General features: G+C 42.9%; 1 protein-coding gene across 6 annotated transcripts; it reads left to right on the top strand.

Annotated features, from left to right (window-relative positions):
- Positions 1-44: 44 nt before the first annotated feature.
- SETX (senataxin) lies at positions 45-27,776 on the top strand. 6 transcript variants are annotated; one of them, XM_027687660.1, is made up of 27 exons: positions 465-743; positions 1,046-1,233; positions 2,359-2,539; positions 3,771-3,981; positions 4,182-4,291; positions 4,529-4,748; positions 5,035-5,154; positions 5,834-6,005; positions 6,272-6,362; positions 7,236-11,462; positions 12,304-12,403; positions 12,851-13,027; positions 13,668-13,897; positions 14,392-14,559; positions 15,092-15,248; positions 16,097-16,198; positions 16,464-16,576; positions 17,196-17,267; positions 18,105-18,254; positions 18,743-18,850; positions 19,525-19,712; positions 20,336-20,428; positions 21,050-21,214; positions 21,685-21,825; positions 24,183-24,270; positions 24,736-25,094; positions 25,143-27,776. In XM_027687660.1, the coding sequence occupies exons 3-27, from the start codon at positions 2,360-2,362 to the stop codon at positions 25,648-25,650; spliced, it is 8,250 nt and encodes a 2,749-aa protein (XP_027543461.1). In that variant the 5' UTR covers positions 465-743; positions 1,046-1,233; position 2,359; the 3' UTR covers positions 25,651-27,776. The 6 variants fall into 6 exon arrangements, with proteins under 6 accessions (XP_027543458.1, XP_027543462.1, XP_027543461.1 ...); XM_027687657.1 differs by lacking the exon at positions 465-743 and adding an exon at positions 45-127 and having other exon boundaries at positions 24,736-27,776; XM_027687659.1 differs by having other exon boundaries at positions 21,688-21,825; positions 24,736-27,776.

The raw sequence follows: 27,776 nt of genomic DNA, 5'->3' as shown, positions 1-27,776 counted from the left end.
CCCTCCCCGGCCCCGCTGGCCCTTTAAGGCCCCTCCCGCGGGACGAGGCGAGCGCCCGCTTCCGACTGCGCCCGGAAACGCGGGGGGCGCGGCGGCCTCACGGCGGCACCGCCGGGACGGGACCGGGGTGAGATGAGGGGGGGAGCGGAGCGGAGCGGGACCGGGACCGCCCGCCCGGTGTTGCGGTGCAGCCCGTGCATGTGCCCGGCTGCCGCCCGCGCTGCCCCGGCGCGCCCTCGGCCCGGGTCCCTCACGCCGCCTCAGCGCCGCGCCGGGCCGGCCCCGCTTGGCGGGAAGGGGCGGCGGGCCCCGGGGGCAGCTGGTGGGGGGCGCACGGGGCGCTGCGGGGGTTGGAGGCGGGGTTGGGGTTGGATTTGGGGTTGGGGTTGCTCCAACCGCGAAACCGAAAGTGCTGTCGGGGCTCGGGCGGTCGGTGCGCGGGGGCCGGGGCTCCTCAGCCGGTGCAGGTCGGTAGCGGCGTTACCGGGGAAGGTGCTGCTCGCAGCCCGCGTTCGTGCGTGTCCGTTAGAGCAGTTTCCTTGATTAACGTGCACAGATAAATATTTACGCCTTTTCTCGGCAAAGCGTGTGTTGTCTTACCCGCCCTGGAAGGACGGAAGGGATTCATTTGCAGATCGTTCTTATCGCTTCACGGAATGCATTCAGTAGAACCCGCGTTGTTCTAAATGCCAAAGCAGTTCTGATTTGTGGCGATTTACTGCCTGCAAGGAGGTTGGAGCAAGGTGGAGGTGGGCCTGTTCTCCCCTACAGTGAGCGACAGGGGAGGACACAGCCTCCAGCTGTGCCAGAGGGTGTTCGGGTTGGATATCAGGAAGAATTTGTTCACAGAAAGTGTTTCTGAATGTTAGAAGGGGCTGCCCAGGGAGGTGGTGGAGTCGCCATCCTTGGAGGTGTTCACGAACCAGCTGGAGGTGGTACTCGGTGCTCTGGTCTGGTTGATAAGGTAGTGATTGCCAAAGATCTCAGAGGTCTTTTCTAATTGATTCTGTAATTCAGTGGTTTGATTTCTGTTTTGCTGCTGTAGATCCTTGAAATACCACTGAGACTCGGTCGCCAGGGGATGGATTGCTGAGGACACTGCTCTGCTGTGCTGCACTCAGGGCATGGATGGCTGAAGGGCTTAGCCACCTCTCCTGCCTGCAGGGCAGTGCTACTCTCCTTCCCACCATGTGACTGGCACACCGGCACAGCAAAGAGCTTCCCTTTCCAAAGGTAAAGGCTGCAGAGGTAATTGTTGGGGTTTTCCCAAGGTGTATGTATGTTTGAGGACCATGGTTTGGCTTTATCCAGCTTTCTTTCTTATGCTTAATAAGGGAGGCAGTTACCATCTTCCTTTTTATACAGTTAGTTCAAGTGTTTGTGCTTTTTCAGCCTTCCAGTATCTGAAGGGGCCTACAATGAAGCTGGAGAGGGACTCTCCATCAGGAACTGTAGTGATAGGACAAGGGGGAATGGGTTCACACTGACAGAGGGCAGGGTTAGATTAGATATGAGGAAGAAATTCTTCCCTCTCAGGGTGGTGAGGCCCTGGCACAGGTTGCCCAGAGAAGCTGTGGCTGCCAATCCCTGGGAAGGCCAGGTTGGACAGGGCTTGGAGCATCCTGGGATAGTAGAAAGTGTCCCTGCCCATGGCAGAAGGTGAAATGAGATGGTCTTTTAAGGTCCCTTCCAACCCAAACCATTCTGTGATTCCAGTGTTCTGCTGAATTTTTCAGACCAGCAGGGTCTGAGATGATTCTGCTGCTGCTTAGTGAAGAACTTCTGTTTTTAGAAGGAAGCAATCTGTGGTGAGAATCCTGTCACACTTTGTAACTCTAACAGTAATGAAGACAGCAAAGTTCTGCCTAAATATCCTCTGCTTATGACAACAGGGATTTGTTGACCTATAAATTTTAGCAGGAGATTAAGGAAAAAAGCTAATTAAATTCTGTACCACTAGACCTAGATTCCACAGTCACCTGTAAAATAATATAAAGACCTTTAGCATTGTAGTTCTGGAAACTGTGTTATTTGTGGGTGAGGAGATTTTTTTTGTATGTACAGTGAATTTTCACTCATTATCTCATAGTTTGCAAATTTGACTTCTCTTTGGTGCTCTGCACTTACTGTTTGCCATTCCCCAGGCATTTCTCTGTGATGTTCCTTTAATGCTTTAATCTGTTTAACTGCCTGCACCTGAATATATATATAGAAGAACACCTGCATCTACTCTGCTAACCAGCCACAGAAATCCTGAAGCTCGTCACACCTTGAAAATTAGGTGCTGTTGTGGCTGCAAGGAAACATTTTGCCACTTCCAGTCCTTGGAAGTTAATTCCTTGTTTTTCCCACCCCCAGAATGAGCACATGCCGATGGTGCACCCCGAGTGGTCCTGACACCACCGAGTTCCTGAAGCACTATGCCACTGAACAGCTGTCCCAGGAAGAGTTTGAGGGATCCAATGATGATCTCTCTTACTGCCTGGAGTGTGTGGTTGAATACCACAAGGCAAGGGAAGAATGTCCAAGGTTGCATAAGGTAATTAAGGGATTAATTAAGAGGCTTCTGTGTTCCAGCCTCAGCGTAGGGGGAGTTTTACGCCGGGGTTGTGTTTTATTGGTTTTTGGGAATAGGGTGTGTTGATTTTTAACTGTGCCCTTTTTACGTGGAGCTGTAAACAGCTGATTGTTAAGTGAAGACCCTCTTGTTTTGCATATATTCAAATCAGCAAGAACTAAAACAGTAGTGAGAAGTTGCTGACTAGACAGTATAGCTTGGACTTTATTCATGCTGTGGTGCTTTGTCATGTGAAACCAAGAACATCTGCGAGACCAACATGTCTGCAATGTTTATTTTCCTTTCCTTTTTTTGTTTGCTTTCACTTCTCACTTGTAGTTTTCTACTATGTTTGAATTTCAGAGGCCAGACCTTGCAAGTCTGTGAGACCGTGCCATTAAAAACAATCAGAAAAGTTTGAAACCTCTTAATTTTTTATTAGAAGTATTTTGTAATTCTCCCTCACTAGTACCCAATTTTATATTTTTGGAAAGCTTGTTTTTTCCCTTTTGTGTCTGTGTATGTGAAGTGCATATTTGTAGCTAACTGATCGTAATACAGGTGTCCAAAACATTGTTCTTTAGATTAGTCAGCAAGATTTCTCTGGAGTGCAGTCCCATCTGACTGGAAATAAGTGGAGTGTCTGAACTACAGAAAGTTCCTTTCTGTGTCCATTAACTGCAGGGAATAAACTTGGTTTCTAATTGAGGTTTGGAGCAGTTACTTAAGATGAGTAGTGTTAAGTGAGCAAATCCCTACAAATATCCAGCAAGTCAGTTGGTCTGTTTGCATTATTTATGTTCTTTTCCTTCTATTAATTGCAAAATCCATGAAAAGGCAATGTGATAAAAATGTTTTTCCCATCTTCCTAAATATGATATTTTTCTGTACCATGTCCTTATGTATATTCTGTATATTGGCCAGTGGCCTGAAATAATCATTGAAATACGAATATTTAGCAGAATTATAAAATTGCTTCTGGTTTGAAGGCTACTCTTTTAAAAATGATAACCTGAAGTGAGAGTTTTGTGGTTTGCCCAATTCAATTCCGTGCCAAAGCTTTAGTGTTCTGCGCCACGCTGAGAGAGAAGCTTTTCAAAATGAAGTCTTAAATTTTGGAGGTTCAATTAAGGTGTCTACGTGTGTTAATAAATGTCCTGAATGACTTTCTTCACAAATGCACTTTGATTAGTTGTTTTTCCCCACTGAATAGGACCTGTGGGACTTGGAAACCGCCCGTCTCGTTGCCCACATGGAGAAATCCATGCAGGAAGAAACGGGGGAAGACGATGAGTTGTTTCTAGTGGATGAGAATGGAGAGACTCGGCTGTCTGGTTATGTGGGCCCTGATTTTGAGAATAACCTGCGAGTGCCCCTTCTAGAAATACTGAAATATCCATATCTGCTGCTGCATGAGAGAGTCAGTAAGTATCTGATCATACACCCTCGGAGGGAATGGTATTGTTTCTAATGAAGAGGGTGCAAATAACAAATAGTAGTTAAGCCAGAATATCAGTGTGTATGTGTATATATACATCTTCTCTGTTTATTTTGACACTAAATAGTTTATTTTTTTGTGAGCCTGTAGATTAGTCCTTACTGTAACTGTATCTTACCCTTTTAGGTGAGCTGTGTGTAGAAGTCCTCTGTAGGTTGGAACTCGGCCACGATGCCTTTCAGGTCTTTGAAAAATACCCAGGGATTTATCTCTTTTTGGTGCACCCCAATGAGGTGGTAAGTTCCTTTTTCTCTTCTGCTGAATTCCAGTGAATCCTGGTTTCATGCACTGTGTTAATACTGAGTGCTGTATAGTGAGCCTGGTTTTAAGATTATTTTGGAGAAAGACTTATCTTTAATTATTCTATTAGTAAAAATATGCCTTTGTCCCATTTGCAGTAGTGATGATAATCTTACAGAATTGTGATTTTTATTTGTTTTTATTAATACATGACTTTTTATTTCAATCCTTAGATTCGCCGATGGGCCATCCTGACAGCAAGGAATTTAGGGAAGGTTGACAGGGATGATTACTATGACTTAGAGGAAGTGCTGACTTGTTTGTTCAAAGTTATTGAGCTGGGGCTTTTTGAGAATCCAGATATTTACAGCTCTTCAATGTATGAAAAGGGTAAACTCATCCTTCTGCCAGCTCATTTGTATGATACAACCAACTACAAGAACTATTGGCTGGGTGAGTATTTGTGATCAGAAGTGAATTTGTGGAATCTCTCACATTTGTAAGCACTTCTTTCAGGTCAGAGCTCTAGAATTTCATAGGTCCTTTGTCAAGTGGAAAATTGAATGTTGCACACCTGCAGTAGTGAGGTTGTTTTTAATTAGTTTCATATTGCTGCTCATGTATTTTCTCAAGTGTTTCACTGGTAATGGCATTTGGAAAATGATCCTGGATTTGGGGAAAATTTGAACAAATTCTTGCAAATATGCAGACAGGTTGCTTCCTTTTCCCCTTTCTTTAGGGATTTGCATGTTGCTGTCAGTGCTGGAAGAACAAGCTATGGACTCTTTGCTACTGGGCCCAGACAAACAGAATGATTTCATGCAGTCCATACTTCACACTATGGAGAAAGAAGCAGCTGGTAACTAATTTTGATACTCAGATAAAGACAGTTCACAGCCTATTTTTCTTCTTTATCAAACAAGAAAGTTTTTGATAAGTTCTTAGTAGTGTAATGATGATTTTAACTGAGGCTTATGTATCTTCTGGAAGGTGCACAATATTTGGGCAGTGCTGACAAATGCTGAAAAATGACAGAGTTCTGGAGTGGCACAGGAGCTCAAGAGCAGGACTGCCTCTTAAATTACGAAATCTCTATAAACTTAGTGTGTTTATTAAGGATATATTATCTTATATGGAGGAGGAGGAATGCACCTGAAGGAAAACCAATTGCTTCTGGTATAAATGTGAGGTATAAATTGTCACAGCTGTGTAAGTTGTGCCACTTCTTAGCACAGCCCAGCAAAAATCAGTGTGAAAGAATCCCTTTCGTAGAGTTGAGAAATATTTGTATTATTTAATATTAGCAATGGGCATCCAGGTTCTTGTTGATTTAAGGCTGCCTAAGGAGCAGTGTCTCTATACAGGTGAGCTCAACTTTTTCCAGATTAAAAGGTATAGTTGCAATTTACCAGAACACTTCTTTTTGTATTGATATTTAAGAAAAACCAGTGAAAACCAACTACTTTCGTTTTCAGCTGAGTCTGAGAATGTCCAGGACTTGCATTTCAACTGTCCCCACTGTTGCTGTTGTATTTCAGATGATTCTGCTGACCCCTTCTGGCCTGCCCTGCATTGTTTCATGGTTATTTTGGATCAGCTGGGATCTAAAGTTTGGGGTCAACTTATTGATCCTGTCCAAGCCTTTCAAACCATTATCAACAGTGAGAGCTACAAAAATGAAATTAAAAATATCCGCAATAGCTTTGTGAGGTCAGTGTTGTTAAGAGAATAAAACAGTTGTATGACTTCAATACCTGGTTAGAGGAGGACTTGATCTTGAATTTCTTGTCAGTGCTGCTGTAACTTGTGTTGGGGGGGAGGGAAATGGCAAGTAAAAGAAGTTTCCAACTTCAAACAGTGAAAAGTTGAAGTAGGTCCCCTAAAATTGTGAGGTTCTTTCAATAAGTGCTCACTACTTTTTGGTAACTCTGGTGCCTGTTACACTTGTTAGGATTTTTTTCTGTGTTTCTTTTTAGGACAAAATCTGAACCAGAGTCAGACTACGGTGATGACATGATTACTTGCAGTCAGATTGTGTATAATTACAACACAGAAAAGCCTCAAAAGGTATTAAACCAGTATTTTATTTTCCCATTCTTTGAACTGGGGTCACTGAGTGACATTATCAGTTTAAAACCATCTGTAGAATACGGAAGTGGGGAGACATTATTTGATATTTTTTCTTTTTAACACTTCTAATAGAAACAGAGTATGTCACTGTTGTGTTAAATAGCAGCCACTCTGGTCACTTCTTGCTTAGCTGGTACTTTCGGGGTGTAGGAGGAAAGAAGAACATATTTGACCTAGGCAGAGAGGCATTAAAGCCCTAAAATTCATGTCAAGGCTGAAATATTGTTATCTCAATGAAAACGCCGAACTCAATTTAAAAAAAAAGGAGCTGATCGTGTTGTTGTATTTTACTTTTTGTTTCTGAGTATTCTGAACTAATATATTGATTTTGGAGTAATGAGATGGTTTGCTGTACTTTCAAATGTTAGGCAGTGCTCCAAAATGGCACCACTTTTTCTTGTTACAAAGCAGATTAAACATTTGTGAATGTGCTTGTCTTGATGTTGATGTGTTGTATTTATGGAATGCCTTTTAAAGGCTTTAAATGTGTATTTGATTATCTGAGGTTAAATTATGTCAGCATAACCGTGTCTTTGGGGAGTTCACAATGATTTTTAAAGGAACTACTACTTCATGCTGACTTTATAGGTTACATTTTAGGAAAATAGTTCCTTATACATGTGTTTGGTCTTTATTTTTTTGCGTTTTTTAAGTTTAAATTTTGCTTTATGTTGGGATATAAGAGGTGTTAACATTTAGCGAACATACATTTGAAAGAAAGTAACTTATGGCTAGAAAAAGAAGCTGCCCTATTAAGCTGTGCAGATGTGCATATCAGTGAGGGTGATGTGTGGTGGCTTTGTTTTCCAGGACTCTGGCTGGAAGGCTGCCATCTGTCCAGAGTACTGCCCCAAAATGTATGAAGATATGCAAACACTGGCTAATGTGCTTCAGTCCGACATTGGCAAAGCCATGCGTGTCCATCCCAGCACCTTCCTCTGGTTCATCCCTTTTGTTCAGTCGCTCATGGATCTCAAGGAGTTGGGTGTGGCCTACATAGTAGAGGTCATCCACTACCTGTGCTCGGAAATCAAAGATATTCTCATTGAAAAGCTCCAGCAGTGTGACAAAATCTCCGAGTTTTTCCTCCTCATCTTGGTGTGCATCGTTGAACTCCACAGAAATAAAAAATGCCTGCATTTGCTGTGGATCAGCTCCCAGGAGTGGGTGGAAGCAGTGGTGAGATGTGCCACTCTTCCAGCCAGAGTGTTTACGTGGCACATGGACAAAACCCCCGGGCCCTGTGGGAAAGGCTCTTCCGCAGGATCTTTCCAAGCCTCCAACTCGGTGCAGCACGCCTGCGTGCAGCTCATACGGAGCCTTCTCAAGGAGGGCTACCAGATTGGGCAGCAGGCCCTCTGCAAGAGGTACCTGGACAAACTCAACCTCCTCCTGCGAGGAAATCTCTCCATGGGTTGGCAGCTGAACATCCAGGAGACCCAGGAATTACAAACTTGCTTAAAGCAAGTCATAAGGAGTATAAAGGGCAGAGCGTTGAGTGCCTCTGTGGCAGGAGGGACCAATTCAAACTCTACAGCTTTGCCAACTGTTTCTCTAAAGCAGGAGAAGAATGTGGGTGATAATGGATTCAGGACGAGTGCACACGAGAGAGGTGACCTTTATTCTCCATTTGTCATATCAAAGGAAAGTGGAGATTGTCAAGGGAACCTTTTCCCTAGAAGAAAAAATCCCTGGGAAGAGGAATCTAGAGATGCACCTAAAAGTTCAACATCTCGGACAGCCACAGAAGGCGTCTTGACGGATATTAAAAAGGAACCCGATGACTTGGCAGCTCAGGAATTTATCTCTTTGGCAGCAAAACTGTGTAGGAAAGTTCAGGAAAATAGGAATGATGACCTTGTGGCAGGGAAATGCAATACAGATAGTCAGGGCTGTAAGTCAAATGCGCAGCGTTCAGATTTCAGAAGAGGCAGAGAGTTGGAAGTCAAAGAGGAAGCAGGACCCTCAACAGCAGAGTATCTGTCTGCTCAAACTCATCTTGGTTCTTCATCTTCAAGGAATGGCAAAAGTGTGCAGGAGACAAGTGTAAACAGTGTGTTACAATCCAGAGTGGTCCCCCCTAAACAGGGATCAACAGAAACGTCCTTAGATTGCTCTAACTGCCCTAAAAATGGACCCAGTATGCAAGAGAAGGAAGATAACAGTACTTTGCTTTTAGGGATTAATGACACCTCGCTGAAAAAAGTATCAACAGAAGAAAAATCAGGTTCATTGTTGAAGGCCGTGTCTAAGAATAACACGGACATGCCAACTTCAGACTGGGAACAGCCTAATTCAAATGACCTGGCTAAATACAACTGTAAACATCAAATTTCAAATGCCTCTTGTACGAATAAATTTTCAGCAAATGGCTGTTTTCCATCTAGGTCTGAAAACAAGGGGGATGTGTCCAACCCTGCTCCTCAGATCAGGCCACTGTCAGTGAAGCGTGAATCAAGTGACAGGTTGTTGGAGTTTTCTGAATATTTCAAGAGGGAAAACACTTCAGAGGGGAAAAAAGAGGATTTTGTGACGAGGGTTTCTGAAGATGATACTTTATCAGACTCCCAGGTTGATAGAGAACTCAGTAAATTATCTTTAGCTGCTTATGCCAAAAGTGTCAATTTTCCCTTGGAGTCAAGCCAGGAAAGCTCAGTGTACCATAATCTAAGTGACATTAGGAGGAAAGTGAAAGGTGCTGTAAGATCTTCCAATGAAGGCCAAGGTACCAGACCTCTCTGTGATGCAGATTGCCCTTGCAATCAAGTCATTATAATTTCAGACTCGTCTGATGAAGAAAAAGGTGCAGATGACAAGGAGGAAACAAAAACCAAGAATGAAAATGTGTGTCCTGCAAAGCTGCCTTCGACTTCCAACAGCGTTTCTGATAGAGATACCAAAATGGAATCAGAATCTCCAAGGCCTCCCTTGTCACTGGATGACTGTGATTCTCAGTACTTTGAGTTTGAAACAGATACTGAGATGTTTTCAGCTTGGCAAGATACTCAAGCCTATGCTGTAGAAACAACTCAGGAGTATAAACAAGATGATGTTCCAGCAGCAGTTGACAGTAGTTCGGATGACTTCCTGCACAGTAGCATAAATGAGTGGGGTTATGATCTGGATTACCTCAGTGATGATACCATGGAAGAAGCAGCAAGCTCGGTAGAAAAGCAGGTAGAAGATATTTCTCATCAAAAAGAAGCTGATGATAAAAAAAAGGCAACTGATTTGATGTTGCAAGAATCTGTTAGCAAGGAATATGCAAAAGGGCAGCTGGAGAAACTTGCAGACAAAGGCGCTGCTGCTGAAGGCTTCACCCTGGGCTCACCTGAACCCAGAGCATCTACATCTGCCATCTCATTGGCTTCAAAGCTGGCCTGGAAGAAAAACACGAGCCCCCCGAAGGCCGCGGCAAAACCTAAATTAGCAACAGCCGTTCAGAGGAGTCCCAAAAGCCCCGTCGTTAAAACAGCCCAAAACAAAAAACTGCTTCAGAGCGCCTCAGAACGTCCTCAGCCTGGCAAGTCAATGCCTGCCGTGGTCCCTCCGAGGAAAATCCGGCAGCGTCCCGCTCCGACGTCGACGGCGGAGAAGCTCGGGCTGAAGAAGGGCCCCCGCAAGGCCTGTGAGCTGTCGCAGCCCTCCCGGGACAGCGTCGCGCAGCTGCGCAGCCACGGCAAGGCCGCGGGGAGGGTGGGGACCGCGCAGAAACTGAGGACCAAACTCATCGACGCTCAGAGCTTGTCTGTGAAGCGCAACAAGAAGTTGCTGGCCTGTCAGGACCGGCAGTTCTTAAGGCAGATGAGGCCCAAGAGAAGCGCCAGGGTGAAAAGTCCCGCGGGAAGCTCCGAGAGTAGGAGCAAAAAAGGTGCCGGGGCGCGTGTGAAATCCACGGAACAAAAGCCTCAAAGTTTTGAACTGGCGTCTATTGAAAGCCAAAGAGAGAAAAGAAGAGAGGAAACTGCTGGTCCCTCTGCCAGTGAGAGAAAATTTGAAAGCCTGTCTGTGGCAGAGGGGGCATGTGCCTCTAAACTGCCTGGTTCTTCAGACTGGAGCAGAAAATGGGAGGATAACAGTGTGATGGCTCCTGTCCCTGTGGATTCAAGTCTCTCTTCCACTGCACTTGGAGATGATAAAGATGAATCTTCAGGGAAAAGTTGCACTGTCCTGCCTGAGAGTGAGATGAAAACTTCAAAACCAAATGGGTGTAAATCATATGAAAGCAATGAAGAAGATGATGATAATCTGTTTTTAACTCAGTTAGATCCCGTGGACATGGAATTATGTTCTCAGGAGGAAAGTTTTGAAGATACTGCTATAGCTAGTAAAACCCCAGAGGAAATGAATGTTGCTGAAAGCCTTCAGCAGAATGAGTCCCCAGCTGTTCCAAAATGTAAACACAAAGACTGTACGGAAAAAGTGGAAAAACCAGGAGAGTCCTGCAGTAAACACGCAGCCACCAACTCAGGAGCAGACCACGTGTTTGCCAAACCTTCTCTCCCGCCTCCCAAAGTAAAAAAGCCTTCCACTACCAAAATTTTCAGCTCAGTGAGCTCTTCCCGGAATGCAGCCTTCAGCAAGGACCTGGAAGACGTTAAAAAGTTACCCCCACCTTCCAAAAGCAAAGTGAACGCGGCGAAACCCGCGGTGGTCAGGCCACCCCTCCCCAAAGTGTACACACCACCAGGAAATCAACCCTGCAAGGCTCCAGGCTTCAGCAACGTCCCTCAGCCCCAGATCTCTAATAATGTTCTCCAGTCACAAAACAGACAGTATGACAATGCTTTGAATATCTCCAGAGGCTCTGGGCGAGGAGCATATTCCTCCTTTCTTGGCGCTCAGCAGCGCGATTACAGCGTTTTTGTTAATCAAGTCCTCAAGTGGACTTACGAAATGTTTGCGAACTTCAGCTGCTTTGGAACTCCAAATAATCTCCTGCAGTCTGTGGTAGCCTCTGTTCCTGTCCAATTTCAGGACTACAACGACTATTTTAATACCTTTTTCCCGTTGATGATGCTGAATGCCTTTGAAACAGTAAGTAGTCTCTGCCTTTCGGTTTGGTTGCATCAACCCTGGTAAATTTTACCAAGAGGTTAAAACCTGGTTTGTGTCCTCTGTTTTACCATCTGAAAATGTTCAGATACAGATCAGAGTAGAGGAATGATTTGGGGAAAATAATCTAGACAGTTGTGTTTAAGGTTGGGGACTACCAGGGTTATTCACCTCAGTGAACTGGTTTGTTGTTTTTTTTTTTTTTCCCCTGGGTGCAAATCCACAATAACATGTAAAATGAGAGACAAAGGAGGTGGTTCCTCTAGAGAATATAAAGCTCAAAGCAGAAATCTTTAAGAAACTGAGGTCTTTCACTGACAGCATTTGTAAAAAGAGGATAAAACCCTACTGTTTTGATTTCTGTTAAGAACTTACGTGAGAGTGCTGGTTAATCCAAGTATTTTTCCCAAACTTTAATGGTTTATAGTTTAATAACAACAAAACATGGTGTTCCTTCAGTTAATGTCTGAATGCTTTCAAGTTCAGTCATTGCATTACTTCCTCCATAGAAATAAGGTAAAAAATTAAGTCAGTGCCAGAGTAATATTGATATTTTAAGGTGAAAATGCACTTGGGGGAACCCTCATTTGTTTTGAAAAGCTTTAAGAAAGTACATTAAATGGGTGAGTGGGGAGGAAGCAATTTTGTTTGCCCTGTGTGTTTATGTATAATGTGTGTGCTTATGTGAAAAAAAGAACTGGGTAAGATTCTTGATGTATTTACTTGGCAGTCTGGTAGTGTATTTGCCCTTTGAGTCATGATAAGCTTTTCTTCTGATACACTAAACCCTTCAAAGTATTTTTATTTACTTTTTAACATGTAGCTGGCACAAGAGTGGGTAGAAAATCAGAAAGCAAGAGAGAAGAGTTACTGCTTCACCTTGGAGAACTTCTCTGCTGACATGAACACAGCACATTTTACAGGTAAGGATTTTTTTTTAAATAAAATCTTCTGATTTTCAAGTAGGTGATGCCTTATAATGAGCTGGCACTTAGAGTTTTTTTAATTTGCTTTAAATACAGAGAAGATCTTGACTCTGCTATTCTACAGAATGCATGTAACAGAAATATGTATTTTGCAGGGAATTTGTGTCTTCCCTGCCTGTCATTTGGGATTTTCTTTCAGCTTCTTTTGATAAAGTAGTCCTTGACTTGCTCTGGTTTTATACAGTGCTGTGTTCAGGCTTAAGAATGCAGGATGAAGTTAAAATTCTATATAATCCCTTGCTGTAGTTTTTAATAGCTTTAAAAGTTAACAGATGAGTATTACTGAAGTCTCTATAATATGTTGATTGTAGCATTTCTGGAGTCAGAAGGGAATCGTAACCGTTTTCTTTTCAATGTTCGAATTTCAACGTGTATTTTGGGTAGCTCATTTTCGAGAAGGTGACTTGGCAAGGCAGCTTCATCCAAAGGAGGATGACTTAATCCTTTTGGTGGTCCAAATGGAAAAAGACACCTTTGGGGAAGAAAGTGGGATGGAGAACCACGTGGTGAATCACGTTGGGCTCGTGACACGATTTTCTCGTGCGTCTGGTTATACAGCGAGTAAGTACCTGTGGTGGGAATGAGACTGGGATTCTTCTTGGTGCCATAAAATACTTCTTCATAGCTGGCTGTTGGTATATACTGCTTCCCTCAGAGGAAATGGGGTTGTTTTCCCACTCTAGCATGTCCCATGCTAAAAGCTTTGTAAAAAGTTGGGAACTGAAGCTGCAGAGCTGCTTTCCGTTTTCCTGGGGACTTCCTTCAATACAAATGTTAATACTTCATGTAAGAACAGAAGCTAACTATGAGTAAGTGCTCTGCACACATCTTTAGGGAGGGCATTGCCATGGGAGATAAATGCCATGAACTTTTGTGACCTCACTGACTGAACTTGTCACTATCTTCTGGAACTGAAATTGTGAATTACCAGGATCACCAAGTATCCAGTACCTGCCTGATTAAAGCAGTGATCTGAGCAGTTTTACAGAGCACTGATTTTTTGTTTTGTTTTGTCTTTTTTTTTTTTTTTTAATGGAGATGGGGAGGTGTTGGGGTTCCTGCAAGAGTTAGTCGTTGGCTCCTTAGTAGAAGACAGCCCCTTGTTCTGGTGAATTAATGGAGTGACTTACTGAAGTATCTTTCAGTTAACGATTTGGATATTTGAATTAACAACTTGTTTTTTCTTCCTCTCCTTTACCAGGACAGCAGGAGCAGCACACTGTCTGTCACCTCACTGTGCAAACCAGAGGCAACCTGTCCTTCTGCATCCACAAGCAAGTGAAGTGTGTGGTGGTTGGGTCCCTGGTGACCACACACAGAACCTTCAAAGGTCTGCTGCTGCTGAGCAGGAGTCCCCTGGCCAGACCCATCATAAACCCCTGCTACAATGACTTCTGTCCCAGAGATCTGCCTGTGGCCTCAGGAAGTGCTGTAAGTCCTGCAGCTACAAGGGGGGCAGGATTAACAAAGTGGGCATTTGTACCTTAGGAGTTTTGCAAATCTGGTTGTGGAGGTGACCAAGGGCAAACAAACGAGTTCCAAAAGCACTGAGACATTGAGACAACTTTTCAGAGCTGGCTGATTGGGTGGAGAGGAGTCTGAACTTGCTCAGCTGTTTGTGCTATATTGACATTGTGTGCTTCAAGCAGCTTTCAGTTTTCTTTTTCCTTACTGGAGAAGTGTTCAGGAAATAAGACACAGTATAGAAAAGCTAATGTAAAAATAAGGGTGTGGAGAGTAAACAAAATCTTCTTTGCAACTTTCAGGTCAGGATTGGGTGTGGATCAAGAGCAAACCTAGAATCAAAAGCTTCCCTGCCCTTCCAGCTTTTGAGTTGTAGCAGGAGGGGTGGGGATGTTCTGAAAATACAGGAAAGGTTTGATCAACATTAATTTGTTATTTTTTCCTCCTCTCTATTCCTTCAGGCTTCGTGTATGAATGAATACAATGAAGATCAAAAGAGAGCCATTGAGACAGCTTATGCCATGCTAAAGCAACATCCAGGGCTTCCCAAGATCTGCCTCATCCATGGGCCACCTGGGACAGGGAAATCAAAAACTATTGTAGGACTTCTGTCTCGTGTTTTGAGAGAAGTGAGTGAACATGATGTGAAGGTCGTGTGCTGGGGTTTGGTTCCTCAATGGAAGTCAGTGATAGCTTAAACTAATAGAAAATGTAGTATTGGTAATTACTGAGGGTGTAATTTATGAAGCTGATGTGATTAAATCTGTGTTGTATAGGGTGGAAAGGTGGAAATAATACTGTTTGGAACACTTACCTTAAAATGGAAAAATCAAGAAAACATGCACAGTTGTAGTATAAACACTTGTTACATTAAAAAAGTAATATTTTGATTTATTAAAGAATGTTATTTGGCCTATCCCACTTAATGGTTTTCATATAAGCAGCCAGTAGATTCAAGTACATTATTGAAGGGAATTTATGCAAATAGTATTAATATATTTGACTGCTTGTTCCTCAGTATAAAATGTACCTGAAGGGATGTTCAAGTGCCAGAGCCCCCACACTCTGCCTGCTGATTAAGTGAACGTATTGTCTGGCTTTTAAATCACAAATGAAACCATCTAAAGAGCCCGTTTTGGTTTGCTGTGAATTCCTCTACAGAACACCAGGAATGAGAAAACAGCCCGGAAAAAGAATTCCAAGATGAAGCCAAACCGTTTTCTGGTCTGTGCACCATCAAACGCTGCTGTGGATGAGCTCATGAAAAAGATCATCGTGGCATTTAAGGAAAAGTGCCAAAACAAACAGGAGCCTTTGGGTATGGCTTGTTTCAAAATTCTGTTTTTATGTTAAATAGGCAAAACCTGAAGGAGGAACTGAAACAGTTGATTACACATTGTACTTAACATGCTCCTCTGAGCAGCTTTTTCCTCTTACAGGACATGACCGGTACATCCTCACACTGTTGTTAATTTTAACATGCTTTTCTGAAAGGTGTGTTGTGTGTTTCTTTTTAAATAAATAGCACTTTGTTTTTATATAGACAATGATCTTTTCCTCATGCTGTTGGTTTAAGTTCATCAGTTTTTAAGCACTTAAAGATTTGAACACAAGGCCATTGCCTTGATTTTGAATAAAGTCGGACTTTGCTGATCATGCGGAACAAAGTGGTGAAAGTTTTGATGTGTCAGAGCCTCTCATTTTTCCTCCTCTCAGTCTGTGACTAACACAAAGTAGATGAATTCAGAACAAGGTAGTTTGTCTGTGGCAAGGGAAAAAATATCTGTGTTGTAACCAAATGTTAGTTTTTATTGACTTACCAACTGCATTTCTTGATGGTACTCAATAATTGTCTAAATTAGGAGTTCTGTAAGTTTTAGATAAACGTGAGAATAAGATGTAATTCTGTTAATTCAAAATAACATTATTAGGTGTTAACCACCACTAAAACACAGGTAATATTTTTATTTTTTAGAGTCTGGAATTACTGGACTTTTTGTAGCTGCATTTAGATAAGTACAAGCGAATTGTTGAAAACCCCAGATAAGTAGAAAAGGAAAAGCCTTGTTTGATATCCACGATGTTCACATTTTTTTAACTCTCATACCAAAGTGGAGAGATGACTGAAGTAATGTAAAAGTATTTTTACTCTGTTTTTTTAAACAGGAAATTGTGGTGATATCAAATTAGTGCGACTTGGTGCTGAAAAAGCCATCAACAATGAAGTCCGGGCATTTAGCCTGGATAAGCAAGTGGAGCATAGAATGAGTAAGTAACATGCAAATCAGACTTTCCCTCAGTCTTCATTAAGAGCTTGGTGATGTTTTACACGTGGGACTATGTGTCCTGTAAGAAGGAAGATTCTTCTACAGGAGTATTGCAGCAAAGCGTTGGTTTTCTCAGTCTTAGTGGAAAGGTGGCAGTTTATATATGGGCCATTTGCTCTTAAAAGTTTCATATCCATGGCTGAGAGCAAGAGTTATTGTGACAGTTTTTCTGTTCCTCCTGTAACTTGTCCTTTGGTTTGTGACAGAACGAAAGCCGGGGGACTCTGACCAGGATGTTCAGAAGAAAAAAGCAGCTCTGGATCAGAAGCTGGACATGCTGTCCCGGCAGCGTGCCATGCACAGATGTGAGAAGAGAGAGGTAGCAACATAACTTTTAATCCTGTTTGTAGAATTGAAAGCATAAAGAACCACTTTATGTCACCTCTGAGCAGTAACTGTAAAAGGGAATGAAAAACTTTGCATCAGGGATTTTTTTTGTTTATTTATGCCAGTGTTTTCCACTGGTTGCTCGTGCCACTTGTTGCTCTAGTGTTCAGTTTGGTTCTGTCACCGTTAGTTTTTAATATAACCATATTTATAAATCTTAATGGTTTAATTTGATTGTATACTTCAAAGCTCTGGTTTTGTTTCACTGGAAATAGTAAGAGACCTTGTGACCTGAGATTTTTGGAATATGTGTCACACTTGAAGTTTTCCACTTTTTTTTTTTTTGGTTTAAAAATTGGGCATTTCTGCTCAAATTACAGATTTCTGATGGTGAACCATTTCCCATTTGCACAGAAATGTAAGAGGTAGTATTGTCTGTTGCAAAACCTAAATATGTTGACAACTTTGCAAGAAACTGCTCGGCTTTTTTGGACACATCTGATATTAAAAGTCAGTCTAAGCAAGTCTAAATGTAGGGTATGGGAGGAAAGAAGAAATATGGGAAATGGGTGGTATTAAAGGTGGTTTCTCTTTATTTTTTCCCCATCTAGAGTCAAATGTTAGATGAAGAGATTGCCAGACTTGCAAAGGAGAGACAACAACTTGCTTCTCAGCAAAAGGAGGTAGGAATTTGTCTTTAAGGCAGCTCTTTATTAAACTTCAGCTGATGTATTTATATACTTGATGTCCTTTAATTGTGGTGGAATTTGGTTTTGATGTAGTTGGGAATATTTATAAAGTAAATAAAAGGTTATAAGCTGAGTAAGTTATGGACAGGCAGGTGTGAAATCTGGGTGTGTGCTCTGGCTGGGAAAAAAGCCAGCAACAAACAGAAAAGCCAAACAGGAATATTCACTGTTACAATTAAGGGTGAATTTTAAACCAAACATAACATGTTTGACAAATAAGGTAATAAAAATGTGCCTGTCCTCATGTTCTAGGATGTATCTTCATCCACACTTTCATACAGTCCTGCTGGAATTGAGATACTCTTAAAAGTTTCTGAGTAAAGCAACAGCTGGAGGGTTTTCTGTGTGTTTGTAGATCTGAAAGAGGAAACAGGCACTGATAGCAAAACCAGTAATTAATGTGAAGTAGCATGAACAACGAGATGAATGAAGATTCCTCTAATGAATATATGCTGACCCTTAATGGTCATGGAGGCTTGGAGTTACAAATAGGATGGCAAACTAAACTCTGCTCTCAGTTAATGTGTTTTAGCTGTAGAAAGGAGTATTTCTTTTCAGTTTACCACCCTCAATGGCACTGACCTGTAATTTCAAATGAAGGGAACACTTCAGTTTAATAAACCTGTGACTTTCATTTGTCATAATGGAAACAATTCCATTGGGATGGTTCATCAGGCACGAGCTCATTGGCAATTAGACCTGTGCAGGCAGTTAACAGTTGCTCTGAGGAGGTTACAGAAAGCTAAAAGAGGTGTCCTGTTGTACTTGAAGGTTCGTGGGCACTCCCAGAAGGTCCAGGCAGACATCATCCTGGAGTCTGACATCATCTGCTGCACCCTGAGCACCAGTGGAGGGAGTCTGCTGGAATCGGCTTTTGCACGGCAAGGCCACGACCCCTTCAGCTGTGTCATCGTGGATGAGGTCAGAGGAGCTTTTTGGCACTACAGTGTTCTAGCTCTGCTTAAGCTGCTTGTAGTTGTTTGGCTGCTGGTGGAATATATTGTGGGTTTCCTGCCCCATCCCCACCTTTTAACTGATACCCAGCCAGTCCTCCTGTGTAGAACCATGAGGACAAAGAATGACTTTTAATTGCCTCTTTTGCTGACTTGTTTGGTGCTTTAATGGCAGGCAGCTTTTACTTGAAAATCATGGCTAAAGTGTGGCTCTTGCTGTAGAGATTTCCAGATGGTTTGGTTATATTTATATCTGTTTGGAGAGCTCTGCAAATGCAATAATAAAATAAATCTGGTTGCAGTTTTTAACTAGGGAAAAGTCCTTCTTTTTCCTTTTTTATTTTTTTTTTTAAGAAGACTTAAAGCATGTAAGTTATCTGGCTGTGTTACAGGAAATTTAACATACTTCCCTCCTTTGCTTACAACTACTTTTTGTCCTCTCTGCATCTACAAAAGGCAGGACAGTCCTGTGAGGTGGAGACACTGATTCCACTGATCCATCGCTGTAATAAACTCGTCCTTGTTGGAGATCCCAAACAGCTCCCTCCTACTGTAAAATCAGTAGTAAGTGTTCAAACTATACTCTTTTTTTCTTGCTGTGTAGTTTAAAAATTGTATTTATAGAAAATACTTAAAGGAGGGGAAAAGAGACATTTCATTGTGGCAATAGAAACTTCAGGTGGGTTGTGAGGGATGTTGTGGCAGGCTGGTATCTTATTATGGGAGCTTCAGTAAGTGTCACATTCCTTAAGGAAGGGAGGATGAAGACTACCTGTTTGTATGGACACTTCCTTACCCTACAGGCATGTTCTAAGCGTGAACATATAGGAGCACTTCCTTGTATCCAACACTCTGGACTGTTTTAAGCACCTGATGAAGAAAGGAGAGAAAAACAGACTGGCTTCCTTAGAGGCATAAATTCTCCAGAGGCTTGTTTAATGAGATCCCACCTGGAAGACTTTGCTTTTCATTATTGATGTTTTTAAAATGTTACTGTGTTGTGACTCAGAAAGGAAAGTTGCCTTGCTAAAGACAAAAATTCACATTTATGCAGGTTGACCTTTACTGCAATAGTAAGACTAACACACATGAAAAATTGAAGTGCAACTAGTTGCCATTTTGCCAGCGATTTAGAAGAAAACGAATAGCTTTAATTTAAAAAAAAAACCAAACAAATTCCTCTTTGTAATTTGGGACTTAATTCCCCAGCAGTCAGTGTCCTGTTCTCCCTCTGGCAGAAAGCTCAGCAGTTTGGCTACGACCAGTCCTTGATGGCTCGTCTGCAGAGGCTCCTGGAGGAGCAAGTGCAGAGGAATGTCCTGCGGAGCCTGCCCGTGGTGCAGCTCACTGTGCAGTACAGGATGCACCCCGACATCTGCCTCTTCCCATCCAACTATGTCTATGGCAAAACCCTGAAGACTGCCAAGTGAGTAGCTCTCTGTTTTCCTTTCTGTCAAAGGTAACTTCTCAGGTCAGGATATTCTTTTAAGTCTAAAAATTCTTGAGGTTGTGGGAGGGGGGCGAAGATGGTTCACGGGAGGAATTGTGCATTCCATGTCCTGTCGGTGCTGGCTGTGATAGGTGAGTTAACTAGATCCCTTAAAATGGAGCATACAGACTGCCAAGAGCTCAGTTTTAGGCCTCAGTATATTTGGGGAGCAGTGAAAATTAAGGACTCTGGCAGAGGGGGGAAAACTGAAAGTTAGAGAATTGTTAAGGTTGGAAAAGACCTTTCAAGATCATCGAGTTCAAGTGTCAGCCATGTTCACCATTAAACCATGTCCTCAAGTGCCACACGATTTTTGAACATTTCCAGGAATGGTGACCCTGTCACTTCCTTGGACAGTTTGTTCCAAAGCTTCACAACCCTTTCCCTGGAAAAAAAAAAAAATTCCTAATATTTAATCCAAACCTCCCTTGGTGCAACTTGAGGCCATTTCCTCTCATCCTGGAGAGTTCCTTGCGTTTGATAACCTTGATGTAAACAAATGAAGTATCAGTTGTTAGCATTTCTGTATGGTTACCTAGTGATTAAAATGTTATTTACAGAGCAATAGAAGAGAACAGATGTTCTTCAGACTGGCCATTCCAGCCCTACCTTATTTTTGATGTAGCAGATGGTCGTGAGGAGCGAGACTGCGAGTAAGTCCTGCATTTTAATCAGCCAAAGTTCAGATTTTCTGATAATTAATTACCTAGAGAAGGCTTGTCTTCTCTCCTCTGTTGTTCCCAATATACACTAGGTAGCTAGAACTGCATTTTTTTACTTGATTTGATTTAATTTTACAAAAAACAGCTGTTGAATGGTTTCGGCTTTTTTTTTTTTTTTTTAAATCTGAAACTGGTTTTAATCCTGGTTTGACTTACCTGTTAGCAGAGCCTGAAGGCACTTACTGGTATCTAACTCTATAATAGTTTGAGTTCCTAATTTTTTTTTATCATCAGTGACTTTCCTTTCCCAGGTGCAGGCTGAGGTGATGCCAGGAGGTGGCAGGCTCAGTCCTCCCCTTTGCCTGTTGTGTAAGGAAAGCACAGCTGGGAGGTGCTAAAGGAACATGGAAGTGCAGCCTTTCCCTGCCTGCACTTCTCGTGGTTGGCAGCCCCTCCTCAGAGTCTGTTTGCCAAATTCTTTGAGCCTCTGTGTGAAAGAAGCTGCACAAGTTCAAGCCAAGCTGTGACTCACAATCCCCCAACAAATTGGGCATTGAATTGGAAAGATCTGTCAAAGGTGTTTCTGTAATGTTTCCATTTTGTCCTGTTTAGCTCTTACAGTAACCCTCGGGAAGTGAAGCTGGTGATGGAATTAATTAGAACAATTAAAGAAAAAAGGAAGGATCTGGGTCTTCGTCGCATTGGAATAATCACCCCTTACAGTGCTCAGAAAAAGAGAATTCAAGGTCAACTGGACAGTGTGTTTAGGAATAACAGGTAAAGAAACCACGAGTTTTCAGATGAGACCTTGCTCTTGCATACTAATCCTTTGTTTATCCTCTTAAAGTAATGGTAAAAACTCTCAAACTTCTTTGTCTACTGCTAAAATTTGTATTTGGTTGTGCCTTCAAAGGGGAAGTGCAACCCTCTTGCTTAAAACAGGCATGGTCTCCTTGTACCATTTCTTAGTTATTGCCTGTGCACATGCTTTGATTATATTGCTGTTCTGAATAAAGCTGGTTTAAAAGACAACCTAAAATTCCAAGCTGTGTGGACCAGAACAGCTTTTCAGTAATGATGCTGCTCTCAGAAAAGTAAATTCATCTTTTAGACTTGTACACAGAAGCTAAAATTTACCCTGGGTAGTTTTGACAGAGCATTAAGGACAGTGTTTGGACTCTTTGCATCAGTGAGTTGCTGAAAAATTCAACCAATAGAATTAGCAAGCTGTTAAATTCTTTCTTCAACAGCCCAGGAGAAGTGGACACAGTGGATGCGTTCCAGGGTCGAGAGAAGGATTGTATCATAGTGTCCTGTGTCCGAGCAAACAGCTCTGAGGGGTCAGCACTGACATATGTCCAGGCAAACAGCACCAAAGGATCCATTGGGTACGTGTCCTGCACTGAGTTGCAAGTTACATTTCCAATGACACTGTGGATAAAGTTGTATTTTTGATAGGACCAGTGAGAAGGTTACAGAGAACGAGTCACTTCTACCAGTCAGTGAATTAAAGGGCGTGAATTTGTGTTACTGGTTTGAGATCTGAGAACAAAAGGGACAGGGCAATGCTGGTGTCCTGCTCTCTGTTCCTTGCTGATCCCTTTGCACGGCTCCCTTAGCCTGTGGCTCTTTGGGCTTGGCAGGATTGGCCTTGGGATCTTGGCTCTGTGCATTAATTCTGCAGCAGTTACTGTTCCTGTAGCTTTTGGTACACGTTGTAACTTTCTGAACACTGTTCTCTCAAAATGAAATCCATTTTCTGACTGTTGCTGTCCTGTTAGTACAGCATTCTGTTGTGAGAATATGGTTAACTAGTTATATATGTTACTTGGAATGTGATGTAGCCGAGCTGGATCTGGGATTTGTAGATGAATGTCCTTGTCTTTTGAGTAAAGGGCAAATTTGCAGGAATCTCGATTCAAGATCACAGATTTGTTCATTTTATATGTTGCTTTTTCTGTCTGAAACAGAAGGAACTAAACACTGAATGTGCTATTTAACCTCAGAGCACTACAGCAGTTGCTGATTTGTTTCTGTAACTTGTGGATAATTTTAGTTAAAAAAATGGTAGTGGAAATATGAAATATGCCTTCTTAGAGTTTGCTGGCTTCTAAGTTAAACTATAGAAAGCCTGGTTGCATAAACAAAAATCTTTGTTTCTACATACCAGGTTTCCCTAAGCTGCTTATGTTTCTCTGGTTGCAAGACAAATGGCTTTTAATTGTGCTGATCCGTGTTACTGTGGGAGGAGAAAGAATCCAAATCCTATAGTAAACAACAATAATGCTTTTTGAAGTTTTCTTAATCTGGTTGATTTGAGTTTGGAAACTGAAGGCAGATGGAACCTGCCAATTCTTTTGGCTGACACAGGACTTAACTTCTTTCTGTTCTTTTGGAAGAAAACTTTCCAGCTTACTATAAAACTATATGAAGGTTTATATATTCAAGTTTTGCCTTAGCAGCTGTAGGTACTGATGACTTGGACATCTGTGCTTCAGGGTGAGGTGTGATGGGATAAATTTGCCACACCCTTACCTATGATCTTGTAGCTTTGCAAAGTATTTTGTTCTCCAAGGTTGCTGATCCAGCGTTAAATTTACTCTGAAAGTAACTTGCAAAGGGAGGAGAAAACACGAAGAGATGACAATGGATTTTTTTAAATCTTTCCTGAGAAAATAATCTTGCTGTCTTTCAATTGTAAAAGCTGTTAAGAATATTTAGTAGTCTTTCAAAATCCCCCCTCCTTTACTTCTCGAGACCCAGAGAATTACAATACCTGTGCTGCTGAATCCTCTCCCCCATCTGCTTCCTGCCTTTCTCGCTTTTTTCCTGCACTGTCCAAGTTTTTGGAGGTGACTCTGTGGTTTTTGCAATGTTTATACTGCAGGGGTTGTGAATCTGCTGAAGATCAGATCTCAGTGCAGTGCCCGCAGTGTCAGGCACTGATAGTGAACACACTCAAACTAAGTTGTACGTGGACTTTGATTTGCAGATGTTGCTTAGTATGGAATAAACTGTGCATTTGGGGAGCTTTTTTTATTAGATAAGAAATAGCTGATAATAGTTTCACAAACCTTTTTTTCAGTTTTCATAAGTAAGTCCTAACAGAAATGAACCTTTAAGAATACACTAAGCATTTGCTTAGGTTTCAGTACCTTGGTGATCCCACAAAAACAGAACTAGACACTCTTCACAGTGCAAAACCAGACTTTGTTCTGCAAGAATACACTTTCCACTCTTGAAGCATGACAAAGCAAAAGTCTGCTTTGATGTGCTTCCAGTGCAGGTCACCTTTAAAATAAAATATTCATGTCCAGTGCTCAGTATTTCAATAGGATATTTTCCCATTAATCATGCCAAATATTGTTAATCTATTTCAGTTCAAGTCAAAAAGAAGCTTAAAGTCTTGATAGGTGAAGTGAGGTTGATGTCCTCGGTACTTTGAGGAACGTTTAAGGAAGCAGTGGTTGGCATTAAGAGGGGATTTGCTCTAAGAAAGGAAACATCAACGGCAAGAGCTGGAAAGAACTGGAATTCCCTTCAAGGAATCAGTGTGGTGAAAGAAAACACAGTTCATGCCAGGCCTTCCACATAAGGCAGGGCTGCTGCCAGGGGGTCTGGGGATGCTGCTGCCTGTGGAACTGCTGCTGTTCATTTCACTGACACTTAATTTTATCTCTTTTTCTCACAACCCCTAAACCCTGTGGAAGGAGTAGTTTAGGAGCTTAGTTTTCTTGTCACTCAGGTTCCTGGCGAGTCTTCAGCGCCTGAACGTCACCATCACCCGAGCCAGGTTCAGCCTCTTCATCCTGGGCAGGCTGCAGACCCTCATGGTAGGTGCAGTGTCAGCTGGACGGTTGTCTGTGATCCACCCTCGGGGCAGGGCTGGGAACTCAAACCCACCCTCGAGACTCCTCCCGGGAAGAGAATAAACTTTGTGTCTTAGCCCTTGGTTGCTCTTTCCCGAGGGCGGGGGGTGTCCGTTCGCCATTAGAGGGCGATAGAGCCACGTGCCAGTGAGAGAAACCCCTGGAAATAGGGAATTTGTCATTTTTGGTACTTCTGCTGGTTCAAAGTACCTTCCCTGTGTTACAGCAGCCAGAGTGTCTGTAGCTGTTTTGCAGCTGAAACATAAGATTGTTCCATTCCAGAAGGAACATAACAGTGGTTTCCATGACAGTTGTGTCAGGTACCTTGGTTAAAGGGGTTGTTCATCCTCTGACACCTCTGTCCTTTTGTGTTGATTTCTGGCTAATAACTGGGGTTTTTTTCTTTTCCCCCTTTTTTTTTTTTTAAAGGAAGATAAAAACTGGAATCACTTGATTCAGGATGCTCAGAAAAGAGGTGCCATTATCAGGACAGCGGAGAAGAACTACAAGAAAGATGCTCTGAAGATTTTGAAGCTCAGGCCAGCAATGCAGCCCTCGGCCAAATCAGGAACAATAACAGCTCCTCTGGTGCAGTCTGGTTCTAACAGTGGCAAGAGGGCTGAGCTCACAAATCCTGGGAGCAGCCCACGGGAAGCTGCTGCTGGCCCTGGCCATGCAGTGCCCCAAGGAAGCCGAGGGCCCCCACAGCCTCCAGGGGCTCCAGCTACAGATTCCAGGAGAGGCAGCGTCCCTGCATCCATGGGGACTCCTGCTGGAGATTCCAGGAGGCCCAATGTCCCTGTGCCTGTGGGGACTCCTGCTGCAGATTCCAGGAGGAGCAGTGCCCCTGCATCCATGGGGATTCCTGCTGGAGATTCCAGGACGGGCAGTGCCCCTGTGCCCGTGGGGGCTGCAGCACTTCCTGCCAATGCAGAGAAACCACGGGACCCAAGGCTGGCCAGTAGAACTGAGACAAAAGGGAAGGAGCAGGCCTTGAAAGATGGCAGTTGGTCAGCCCAGAGCAATCCAGGAGCCACATCACAGCAAGGCCTTAATGCATCCTCAGCTGCCAGGGATCAGATTTCCAGAACAGAAAACCTTGGGAAGGCCCAGCAAACAACGGGACAATGCAATGTGCTTTCCACATCATCTTCCACAGCTCAGCACGAGGGTGACAGGAGAGGGGCTGTGTCCAAAAGTGGTTCAAAACCCCTCAGTGAAGGAGGTCAAAGCAATAGCAGTGAGGGGAACAAGGACTGTCGTGGTTTAACCAGGAGACCATCAGAGGAACCACCAGAGAGCACAGAATCAGGCACTACCAAACGAAGAAAGATCTCTCATTGACTTCACTATTGGCTCATCACTGAAAAGTGTATTCCCAGATTTCTGTCTAGCAAGGACTGTATTTTAAATTATTCAGCACACCTGGAACTCCCTCCTGTTGATACCACTACTCTCAGTAGATCTTTTTCCCATCCTGTCCCTAGTTGTGAAGGGACTTTATGCCTGACAGGTGGGAGCTTTGAGGTTTGGAAAAGAGAAGTTGGGCAGCTGCATTGCTTGGAAGAGCAGTGAATTTTGTCATCTAGGAAGCTAAGGGTTGTAAATGTTTAACAATGTATATTTGTACAGTATACAGAATTATTTTAAGATTTAATTTGGCAAATATGTAGCTTCTTTTTTCCTTGTGTAAATGCTAATTTCTTAGAGATGTAATTTTTTTATGAAGAACCAGAGCAAAGCAAAAAAACCACCCCAAACAAAACCACCCCCAAATCAAAAAAACAGCCAGACTTCTTTTTCCCTTTGCACTAATGAGTCTAATTTATTTAATAGCAAAAGTGAATGTTGAAAATGTGGTAGCAGTGGTTCTCCCTCATGCTCCACTAGTGCCTCAGGAAAGACTGAGGCAGATGTACATTGGTTGAATGGAGAGAATTCTACTTATTTTGTATATTTTATTGCCTGTTTTTATAGGAACAGAAGAGGTTTTTGTTTATACAGATGTGCCTTGAGTTTTGCTCTTGCTGCTGCTCCATCAGTTGGAATCCCTTTCCTGTTGCAGTGGCAACACAACCTGCAGATTAAAACCCATGAAGTCCGTTTGTGTCCATGTGAGGAATAATCAGTAGCACTGTGGAATCTTGGTCAGAGATTTAGTTAACAGTTATTGGTAATAACACCTGAGTTTCTTTGTGTGGAGCTTTTTTGAGATCTACAGGTAAAAAGGGCAGGTAGTTCTTTCTAGGTGTTATTACTGGATTCTTTCCACTGTGCTGGTGAGGAATATACAGCCACTAACAGGGGATGGGGGAAAACCAAACTATTTGTAAGGAAGCCTTCCTCTAATCACAACATCTCCCAGTAAAAGTGGAATTATTTCTATTAAGAATCCCTTTGGGTCACTCTGAAGTATCACTTTCTTTTTCTGGAGCCATGTGCCTGTCTCAGGGAGGGGAAGAGCAACATTTCACCTGCCCAGAATTTTGCAGGAGACAACCTGGTAATGCAGCACCTTGGGAATGCAGTAGTTGTAGTGTCAGGGCCAGTTGGGTGCACTGGGAGTGTTGGGCCATCTCCCTGTGTGTGTTCAAGTACAGCCTGAAGCAGACAGGGCCCTGCTGTCCCTTGCTCACTGACTGAACCAGTGTCAGGGCAGGGGCTTTGCTGAAGCAAAAGAGCCACCAGAATTCTCTTTGCCATCATTTCTAGTTCCAGTTTCTGTCCTGCACTTGATGATCAGTGTCAGCTTTGCCCTTTTAACCCTCCCCTGAATGGGTCTGTGGGATCCAGTCAAGGGAAACTGGACTTACAGCACTAACCACACTGTAACTGCCAGTAAAACATCCTTTAATGCATCCCAGCCTGGAACAAAGGTGCTTTACTGGCAGCAGCTGCACTGTGGGTGTGTTGGGAGGCTTTTAGTTGCCATCTGTGACTGTCCAGCTTGTGCTGTGCAGGACAGAGCATTTCAGTGTAACGGGAGAATCCTTGAGATCCCTGTGAGGTGGGAGCAGCATCTGTGCATTGTCTGGCTTAAATTACTCGTTCTGTTGCAATCTGAGTGGCTTCAGTGAGCCCTGACCACCTCTTGTCAGCAGTGTGTGCTCTTCTCCAGCTGCTGGGGCCCTTGTTGTGAGAGGAGGGAAGGCAGCTGGAGTGAGTCTGACTTTAATGAACCTGACATTTCGGTCACTCCCACATCACAGGCTCCCTGCCCTGTATGTTATCTCCCTTTATGTTAATAGGAATATTTAAAAACACTGCCATCTTTCAACCCCCTTGGCTCTTGTTGGCAGGGCTGTGCTGCCCTGCCTGCTGTTTGTACTTAGCACATTAAAAGGCTGCTGCTCTGTGAACCCCACGGCTGGGGAAGCCATTTGGACTGTCTTGATGTAAATAAAGTGAAGCTGGCAACAAAATAAAATGAGGAAATGCTTTGCTGGTAATTAAATACAACTTTGTCACAA

The sequence above is a fragment of the Neopelma chrysocephalum genome, unplaced genomic scaffold (assembly GCF_003984885.1).
Source record: "Neopelma chrysocephalum unplaced genomic scaffold, ASM398488v2 Primary Assembly neopelma1_74, whole genome shotgun sequence".
NCBI classification, from domain to species: domain Eukaryota; kingdom Metazoa; phylum Chordata; class Aves; order Passeriformes; family Pipridae; genus Neopelma; species Neopelma chrysocephalum.
This window is presented reverse-complemented; position numbering and strand designations above follow the sequence as displayed.